Raw genomic sequence first — 10,090 nt, forward strand, 5'->3', positions numbered from 1 at the left:
GTCGTTCTCTCAACTCCGGCGACGGTCTGCCGATCGGCCACCACCGCTGGGTTCGATGGCCTGAAAAGACCCCGTCCCCAGCCCGCAGCTGCCGGAAGCCGCCGTCGACCCTGCCCCGACGGTTGACCTCCCGACACGACGCCTCCGCTACTCCGGCCGACTCCGGCGTCCGACCACCCTTCTGGTGCCACCACTGTTTTCTTCGACCCCGACAACCCCCAGACGGTGCCCCCCCGACACCGAAACAGTGCCCGAACGGTGCCCAGGAGTCGCGGCTGTCACTGGCCCTCGTCGTCGCCTTTTTCCTGCCGCTCCGGTGCTCCGACCGCCGGTCTGACGGCACTGTTTGACTCGCCGGCCCTGGAAACCCCAGACCCCCACCCTCTGCCGCCGTCTCCGATGACAGACGCCGACTCCCTCCGGAGCTAGGGTTCCGCCGTGGACTTGCCGGACATGGCCGCTCAGGCTGCTGCCGGCCGCCGGCCGCCTCCCGAAGGTGATGGTTCGATACGTCTTGCCACTGCTGATAACCATCTTCATTCACACAAGTCCTTCGCCAATGCCGTTACCTCCGGACTCGATCCCGATGTTCCTGAGGACAGTCCCTACTCCTTTCTGGCGGAGCCTCGACCGGCTGCTATTGGACAATGGATCTCCACTGCCGGACAGCCGCGCCTTGCTTTTACTGCTGACGAAACAGCAAGGTACACAGCCTCGCATCCGTACATTCTTATCGGTAAATTCTCTCACGGGTACTCTTCTTGGAAAGATCTCACCGACGGTTTTGCGAGTTTCCGTTTGGCGGGGAAGTTTGCTTTGCAGCATCTAAATCACCGCCATATTGTGATTCGACTCACTACCGAGGCTGACTATATGCGACTTTGGATTCGGGGAACTTGGTTTATTAAAGGATTCCCGATGAGAGTTCTCAAATGGACCCCCGATTTCAAAACTACCGAGGAACCTCCACACGTTCCGGTGTGGGTTACGCTCCCACTACTTCCTCTCCACATGTATCACAGAGATCTTTTATTCACAGTTGCTGCTGGCATTGGGACCCCTCTGAAGGTTGATACCCCTACGGCGACTCGGAGTCGGTGCTCCCATGCCCGAGTCTGTGTGGAAATTGATCTTACGAAGCCCTTTCTGCATGCCTTTAAGATTGATGTTGGTACTGGTGTGCTCGAACAGAAGGTCATCTACGAACGGCTCCCTAGCTTCTGCTCACTCTGCCGCCATCTTGGGCACAAAGCGGAGGCTTGTTTACGCAGACCCTCTTCGCAGCCGGTACCAGCAACCGTATCAGCTGCGCAGGATCCTCCTGCTGCGCCTTCTGGTCGCCATGACTCGGTGCATGGCCCTTTTGAGATCTCTGCAGCCCCCGCCTCTGGTGATATCATGGAACCCCGGCCCCCCACCGCTCGACGCCGTCATCGGCGCCGCAATCGAAATCGGGGTACGCCTTCTACTGGTATTACTAATGATTCTGGCTCCTTGCAGGCTCCTTTTCGGCTCCTCCGCCGGGACCCCCAGCCTTCTACCTGGAGACCTTCCGATGACATCCCGGAGTTGAATGGTTCCAGACGTCTTCGCTCTGGTGTGCGGGTGACCTTTGGGGAGACACAGGTGGCCCCAAATCCATCACAGACGCCCGGGAAGTCACTGCAGCTAACACCGGAACATCTCAGCGGCCCTGCGGAGGCTCATCGCCCCCACGCTCCTCCTCGGGTGACCTTTTCCCACTCACGGGGGGATGCCTCTGCGATGCTGCTTACTTCTGGTGTTCGAGTTACCTTTGGGGACTTTCTGGCGCCTTCGGAAACCTCTCCGGCCGCCCTCTGGCTGGACAGACTACAGCTGAGCCCCCGATTGACAGTCCTGCCTCCCCGCTGGACGACTGTCGGCTGAGTCCCACTCCAGCGACTCCTCCCACCGCCCCAGCCCTTGGTCTCCTTCCGCAGCCCCCATTGGACGCTCAGGTACCCTCGCCACCTTTGCCACTGCTTGCTGATGATATGCAGGTACCTCCGGAGCCTGTGTCGCTTCCTCCTGCTCAGTCTTTGGCAATTTGGGGACTTCCCGCTGGTCATGGCCTGGATAAGGGGAAGGCAGTGCTGCTCTCTGACCCCCCTGCATCACCTATCTGCGATCGACGTGATCTTTCAGTGGACACATGCCTATCGGCCACTGGTTCTCCTTCCTCGGACACCCAGCGGGACGAGGACTCTGCACTACAAGCTACTTTCGCCGAGGACTCGGATGGTGACTCGCCCCTTATTAAGGATGGCCAACCGCCCCTCATCGATTCACTGTCTCTTTCCCCGAGAGGTACCACTGATCTTTACTCTGGTGATCTACCTGCTGATACAACTACCGGGACAGAGCTCCTCCCAGTATTTGATCCGAACCCACCCCTCCTGCGGACTTCATCGGAACCGCTCCCTATTAGTGTCGCTCTGTCGACGGAGTCGAATCCGAGCAGGGGGGTGTGCGTTTTGAACCAGGCTGCAGAACCTCCGTCTCTCAGCGGATCTTTGGCGACAGTGTCGGATGACCGGCCACAGGCTCTGCCGCCGACCTTCTCTAGACCGATTACCCGCAGCATCTCTCGTCAGCAAGTAAGTTCCTCTCGTCGCCCTACTGCTAGTTCTCGATGACAGACACCTATATTCTGGTCTGGAATGTGCGAGGAATTGGTAACCCCAGGGCTCAACGGGAGGTACATTGGCTTTGTAAGCAACACCATATCCGCCTTCTCATCATCCTTGAACCTATGGTTCTGGCGGACACTGCTTTCTTCTGCCGGCGGTTTGGCTTCTCCCAGATGCTCACCAACACGGCTAATTCCATCTGGATTCTTGCTGATGACTCTTATACACTGGCGCCTATTTCGGAGATCGATCAGTGTCTTCATGTGCAGGTATCATCTCCACAGATTCGCCGGCCTTTTCTTTTATCTGGCATTTATGCGAGGTGCTCTATCACCCAGCGCCGCGATCTTTGGTCTTTCTTACATGACACCGCAGTTTCGTCATTGGGATCCCCTTGGCTGCTTGGCGGTGACTTTAATGCCATCGCCGATATATCTGAACGGAAGGGCCCGGGTCGGCCTAAGTTGCGCTCCATTCAGGATTTCTCGACCGCAATCCTCGATGCGAACCTCATTGATGCTGGTTTTGAGGGCCCCCCGCACACATGGACTAATCGGCGGGTTTGGGAGCGCCTTGATCGCATTCTCTACAGCTCTGCCTGGGAGGATTTTGCGGAGACAACTCGAGTCAGGCACTTACCGCGGATGCATTCGGACCACGCCCCGCTCTTGGTCCGGTTCTCGCATGAACGACACCGCCTTGCCTCTGCATTCCGGTTTCAGAACATGTGGACTAGACACCACACTTTTCAGGACCACGTCCGCCAGAGTTGGGTTGTCCCGACGGGCACCACCGGTCTCCTCAACCTGCGATTGAAACTCGGACGCCTCAAGCAGGCTCTGAAGTGGTGGAACAAACAGGTATTTGGTAATATTTTTCAGGTGCTAGCGGCAGCAGAAAAAGACGCAGAGGAGTGCGAAGCGGATTTCGATCGGGATCCTTCTGACGCCAACCTCCTCCGTCGTCAGCGTAGCGCTGCGGCTTTGACACATGCGATTGCTCTGGAGGAGGCTTTCTGGAAACAAAAAGCAGCCTGTCGGTGGACGGTCGAGGGAGAACGGAACTCCCGTATGTTCCACTCCATGGTGAAGGAACGACGCCGACAAGCGACGATTTTCTCGATGGCAGATGGTGCTCGTACCCTCACTGATCACTCAGATATTAAGCAGTCAGCCATCACCTATTTCTCTGGGATGTTGGGACAGCCTGATGATGCCGACACCTCGGAAATGGATGCCTTGGCGGACCCACCACCCCAGGTTCCGCCGGCTGAGTGCACTCGGTTGCTAGAGCCGCCTACACTTGCGGAGATTCGTGTTGTGGTCTTCTCGATTGATCAGGATAGTGTGGCTGGCCCCGATGGCTTCTCTGCCGCCTTCTACCAGAAATGTTGGGAGATTATCCGGGAGGATGTGTTTGATGCTGTACTGGAATTCTTTTCGGGAGCTCCTCTCTTGAAGTTCTATACAGCGACGACTCTTGTGCTTATCCCCAAGAAGGAGAGGCCACTTGCATGGGCTGATTACCGGCCTATCAGCCTCTGTAATGTCAGTAGCAAGATCTTCACAAAGCTTCTTACCACGCGCCTCAGCCCTTTACTGCCGCAGCTCCTATCACCGCATCAGAGCGGCTTTGTCAAAGGCCGCGCGATTGCGGACAATATCCTGCTAGCATCGGAAATGGTCCATGATCTTAATCTGAGAGGTAACTCGCACAATTTATTGTTGAAATTGGACCTTAACAAGGCATATGATCGGGTGTCATGGCGGTTCTTGCGGCACGCCCTTTCCAGGTTCGGTTTCCCGGCTCATTTCATCACTTTGATTATGAATTGTGTTGAGCATGCTTGGTACTCGATCCTTGTGAATGGGGAGTTGGGTGGCTTCTTCCCCTCCTCGCGAGGCCTTAGGCAGGGAGACCCCTTGTCCCCGACCCTTTTTGTCTTGGCTGCAGATCTCTTATCACGAGGCTTGGAGCGCCTCTACAACCGTTTTCCGGATCTGTACTATCGGTGTCGTGGTCGGTTCCGGCTGACGCACCTAGCCTATGGGGATGATGTCCTCATATTCGCTAATACCTGTGGCAATCGCATCAGCCTTCTGACGGACTTTCTGACGACTTATGCAAGGATTACTGGTCAGAAGGTGAATTGTCAGAAAAGCCAGCTTGTTTTCATCCGCCAGTGCCCGGAGAGTGTACAACGGCTGCTCCAATCGGTAACTGGCTTTGGCGCGGCTGAACTTCCCCTCACGTATCTTGGCGCGCCCCTCTATGTGGGCAATCGGCGTAATATTCTGTATGAGGAACTCCTTGGGAAGCTCCGTCGCTATCTGCAGCGTTGGGATCGTTCAGTCCTTTCACACGGGGGTCGTCTACAGTTGATCATGAGCACCTTGTTCTCGCTCCCCCTCTATCTGCTGCAGGTACTTTGCCCCCCCCAGGCGGTACTTCACTCCGTGGAGCAGCTATTTGCTCGTTTTTTCTGGGGTTCTTATCACGGGCACCGCCGCCGCCATTGGATCTCCTGGGCGGATATTGCACGGCCACAGGAGGAGGGTGGGCTTGGCATTCACCGCCTGGCCGATATGGTTCGGGCCTTCTCGTTTAAACTATGGTGGCGACTCAGAGATGGCTCCTCTCTTTGGGCTCGCGCGCTTCAACAAAAGTATTTTCGCAGCTCTTTCCCAGGCCTTGCACCCTGCCGGAGCTACGACAGCCCGGTCTGGAAGCGTCTTTGCCAGATTCGAGAAGAGGCACAGACTCAGCTCACTTGGAACCTGGGGCGTGGGGAGTGCTTCTTTTGGTACGATACATGGTGCGGCGATCGCCCTCTCTACACTGACCGCCAGGACCGCCCTCCGCCGATTCGGGTGCAAGAGATGTGGGTAAACGGGTCGTGGGATTTGACGCGCCTCCAGGCCTACCTTCCGGCAGCCTTTGTTCAGCGGGTCTCTGCGATTCCTTTTGACCCCCTGACAGCGGATCAGCCAATTTGGAAAGCCTCGACCACAGGTTTTTTCTCTACAACTTCAGCCTGGGAGATAAGCCGAATAGTTGGAGTACGGAGTTGGCTCTCTTGCAGCTTATGGTCGCCGTTTCTTACTCCTACAATGTCTGTATTCCTATGGCGTTTATTTCGCCGTCGGATACCCGTCGATGAGATCTTACGGAAGATGGGCCTCCCTATTGTCTCTTGCTGCCAGTGCTGTCGGGAGTCTGAGACGATTGAGCACTTATTTTTCTCGTCGGCGGTTGCCCAGCGCGTGTGGCGCCATCTCGCCGACCTATTTCGCATCCAACTTCCGCGGACACATGCGCCCCACCTCATGGTTTCTGCTTGGCGTTTGTCCTCCCGTCATGTGCGGAGCGTCCGTACTTATGTCCCACTTCTGGCCTTCTGGTTTCTTTGGACGGCACGGAATGATGCCAAACACCGAGGTATCCAGATTTCATCTGACCGGATTATTTGGCGTATTCACTCTTATTTGCAGGTCTTAGGCCGTGCTGGCCTCTTTCAGCGTCAGCACTGGCCTGGGGAGGTGCACTTAGCCTCTAGTCTCGGCCTTCGCCTCCCACCTCCGGTTCTTCGGCCGCCGGTCATGGTGCGTTGGGAAGCTCCGTCTCCAGGCTGGTTCAAACTTAATACCGATGGGGCATCGCTCGGGAACCCAGGCGCTGCTGGAGCCGCGGGCGTCATTCGGGATGCCACCGGCGCTCCACTTGTGGCATTCCAAGTTCCCCTCTTGGATACGACAAACACTTTGGCTAAATTGCAGGCGATTCGATCCGGCGTGGACCTGGCGGTAGCACGCGGCCTCCTCCCTCTCTGGATCGAGACGGACTCTGCCAGCAGCATCTCTCTCATCTCCTCCTCGACGGGACACTGGACTCTCCAGCCTTGTCTCCACCACCTGCGCATACAGCTTCGCAGCATCGAGTGGAGGATCTCTCATATTTACCGCGAGGGCAATAAAGTGGCGGACAATTTGGCGAACACCTCTGTTGCCCTTCCTCACACGCGGATCCTGGAACCGGCGGACATCCCTGCGAGGACTCGGGGCCTCATCCATGCTGACGCGGCGGGCCTCCCGTGCTTTCGCTTCCGTTAGCTTTTATTTGTTTACAATTTCTATTTACTTTCCCAGCACTTGTACCGAACTTTGCAGAACTACGTATGGCTTGATCCTGTTGGGGTACGTAGGCAGCTCTTTGAGCCCAGCCAAAAAAAAAAAAAAAAAAAACCCTAAACCCTTTTAGGGAGTAGGTCCAGTCGCAGATTTACTGGACTCTAGGTCGGGGGGAGTGTTTCTTTTGGGTGGACAGATGGTTCGGGGAGCAGCCCCTCTCGACCTTCCGAGGAGACAGCCGGCCGCCACCGCCGATACTGGTCAGGGATATCTGGACAGAGGGGTCATGGGACGTTGGGCGACTACGAGCTTATCTTCCGGAGGCTTTAGTGCAGTGCGTTATTGAGATCCCCTTCGACAAGCAGACTGAGGATCAGATGAGCTGGATGTCTTCGGCATCTGGTACATTTACTATGTCCTCTGCTTGGCAGCTTTGTCGGGACACAGGGGTACAGAGTTGGCTTTCGAGGTTATTGTGGTCGCGGATTATGACCCCGACGATGTCGGTATTCTTGTGGAGACTGTTTCGGCCACGCATACCGGTTGTATCGCGCTGTCATTGTTGTCATGCGGAGATAGAGACTATCTCCCATGTCTTTATTGATTCGAGAGTTGTTAGGAGAGTTTGGGGGCATTTTGCAGCACTATTTGGGGTATCATTTCCGGAGACACACACTCCGCATTTGTTAGTATCATCATGGAGACTCTCTTCGGCGCGTCCTCAGAGCATTAGGGCGTATGTTCCGTTGTTGGTATTGTGGTTCACTTGGACAGCTCGGAATGACGCGAAGCACAGGGGGCTTCGTATGTCTTCCGAGAGGATCATCTGGCGGATTCACGTGCACTTGCAGACTCTATGGCGTGCTAGGGTCCTTCTGCGTCGACATTGGGAGGGTGATTTCCATGTTGCTGCTGGGCTTGGGTTTCGGTATCCCCCTCCGGTTCCTCGGCCTCCGATTATGGTGCGATGGGAGGCTCCGTCTCTGGGATGGTTCAAGTTTAACACCGATGGTGCTTCACTTGGCAATTCCAGAGCGGCTGGTGAGGCAGGTGTTATTCGGGATTCGGCTGCTTGTCGCATATCAGGTTCCGATTTCACACGCAACGAACACTCTGGCAGAGCTGACGGCGATTCAGAAGGGAGTTGGGATAGCGATTGATTGAGGATTGGTGACATTATGGATCGAGACAGACTCGACGCCCTGTATTTCTCTGATCTCCTCCACGATGAGTCATTGGTCGCTTTAGCGGTGTCTTCTTGTTCTTCGCATACGCTTACGGGACGCGACTTGGAGGATCTCACACATTTATCGGGAGTGGAACCGTGTTGCGGATATGTTAGCGACGATGGCGGTCTCCCTCCCGACGGAGCAGTTACTACTTCCGGCGGATCTTCCCCGGGCGAATCGAGGCCTCTTTCGAGCGGATGCAGATGGACTTCCGGCCTTCCATTTCAGGTAGCAGGCTTCGTCTTGGTATACTTGCCTTTACTTGATTTTTGATACTTAGGCTTGATAGGCTTAGTGTTGGTTAGTATTGATGACTTAGGCATTTAGCCTTAGGATAGATATTTTGATTACCTAGGCTGGTCATTCATATTGCTTACTTGGACTATGTAGCGCTGCTAAGATGGCTTGATCCCGTTCGGGTACGTAGGCAGCCCACTTTGGGTTTAGCCACTGCTATATAATTTTTTTTTAAAAAAAAACCCTAAACCCTTATATAAAGTTTGAATTTAGAGAGTTTTATTTCACTGGTTTAGAGCTAGAGAAGAATTGATTATTTGAGCCTTGTTATGCGCCAAAAGTGGTCTCAAGGTAGTTCAATGTAGTTAAGTACGCGGAAGCCTTGTCGACCTGGTTAACTACTGTTCTGAATTCAATTTTGATTAAAAAGAGGTAACAGAAGGGTAAAGCCACTAATGAGGCAGATTTTGGGAAAATTAACGGGGCATAGGCGGTGGTCTATTAGGTCGCAGAGATTCCTAGTGACAGTAGGGTTTCTTTCTTATAATGTCGTGAATCTGGGTGTCATTGAAGTCTTGTTGTAAATCCCTTAAGGTAAAAAATTCCAGTGTTATGAATTCTTTATATTCAGTTTATATAATTACACTACTTCCTTCTCACCGCTTTTGTAAAATACATATATTTCCGATAACACACTTGCATCGCTCGCTCATTGCCTCCAGCGAAATCTATCCATTTAGTAACGCACAGTTCAGACACAACATCTCTCCTCCACTCTATGTCGCCCATATATATATACATACATATACATATAATGTGCGGCTCGCTCATGTCCCGTTCACTCGGTAACCGCCATTCATCCATGTCCCGTTCATCTGGTCCCCACTTCCGCTCATGTCCCGAACATCTGGTCACCGCTGGTACTTCATCTTCCGCCCTCGCTTCCCTCGCTTCCGCTCACTTCACTTTTACCACTTTACTTACTGCTTTCTTTAGCCTATCTTTTTGATCCGCTATAAGCGGATCCCTTCTTGCAGTTTTCGTCGCTTCTTCAAGATTTTTACCGTTGAAATTCATGACTTAAAATCCTTGTGTTCGACCTGGAAACTCACCAGTAAAAAGAGTATAAATAATTATGATAACTACTCAGGGTTTACAACCACAAAATTTCTATATCTGATTGCTTTTATATAAACTTTCATTCGCTGATTTTCGAATATAAATTCCTTGTGACTTGTATAAACACACACACACATTTTTAGTTATCATTTACAATTTAGGATTTTTTTTGTAAAAACTATATAGCAATGGCTGAATCCAAAGTGGGTTGCCTACGTACCCAAACGGGATCAAGCCACACATAGTTCTGTTGATACAGGCTATACAGTCCAAGTCAAACAAAATAGACCAGACAAGCCAAGGTAGTCTAAGTATCAAACGCCAAAGGCAACATGCCTAAGGCATCAACACCAACAAAGCAATAAAATGGTTGGATCAACGGATAGCTTCATGGAGGTGTTGATCGGAAAATGATAAAGTGGTTGAACAATAATGGTGAAGTCGGGATTAGGGTTTCTGGTGGCTGAGAAATCGGTGGATGGTTTAGGGTTTTTTTTGGTAAAAACTATATAACAATGGTTGCACCTAAAGTGGATTGCCTACGTACCCAAATGGGATCAAGTCATACGTAGTTCTGCTGATACATGTTATACAATCCAAGTCAAACAAACCATACACAAACAAGTCAAGGTAGTCTAAGTATTAAAGGCTAAAAAACAAATAAGAAGGTGAAGCTACTACTTGAAATGGAAAGTCGGGAGACCATATGCATCCGCTCGAATAAGAC

The 10,090-nt window shown here is 52.9% G+C and overlaps 1 protein-coding gene across 1 annotated transcript; it reads left to right on the forward strand.

Moving 5' to 3' along the window:
- The first annotated feature begins 2,653 nt into the window (after positions 1 to 2,653).
- LOC127250411 (uncharacterized) lies at positions 2,654 to 7,938 on the forward strand. The gene is made up of 3 exons (XM_051273695.1): positions 2,654 to 4,355; positions 4,605 to 5,763; positions 6,975 to 7,938. Exons 1-3 carry the CDS (start codon positions 2,654 to 2,656, stop codon positions 7,936 to 7,938), a joined length of 3,825 nt encoding a protein of 1,274 aa, XP_051129652.1.
- Positions 7,939 to 10,090: the final 2,152 nt, after the last annotated feature.

The sequence above is a fragment of the Andrographis paniculata genome, unplaced genomic scaffold (genome assembly GCF_009805555.1).
Source record: "Andrographis paniculata isolate CXL003 unplaced genomic scaffold, ASM980555v1 Contig37END, whole genome shotgun sequence".
Taxonomy (NCBI): Eukaryota; Viridiplantae; Streptophyta; class Magnoliopsida; order Lamiales; family Acanthaceae; genus Andrographis; species Andrographis paniculata.

What these genes read in the sequence shown, in the direction of transcription:
- LOC127250411 (XM_051273695.1), top strand. Translation starts at nt 2,654, where the DNA reads ATGACAGACACCTATATTCTGGTCTGGAATGTGCGAGGAATTGGTAAC. An exon ending in CCATGATCTTAATCTGAGAG is followed by an intron (nt 4,356 to 4,604) that starts GTAACTCGCACA and finishes TCTTGGCTGCAG; the next exon opens with ATCTCTTATCACGAGGCTTG. An exon ending in CCGTTTCTTACTCCTACAAT is followed by an intron (nt 5,764 to 6,974) that starts GTCTGTATTCCT and finishes TTGGGTGGACAG; the next exon opens with ATGGTTCGGGGAGCAGCCCC.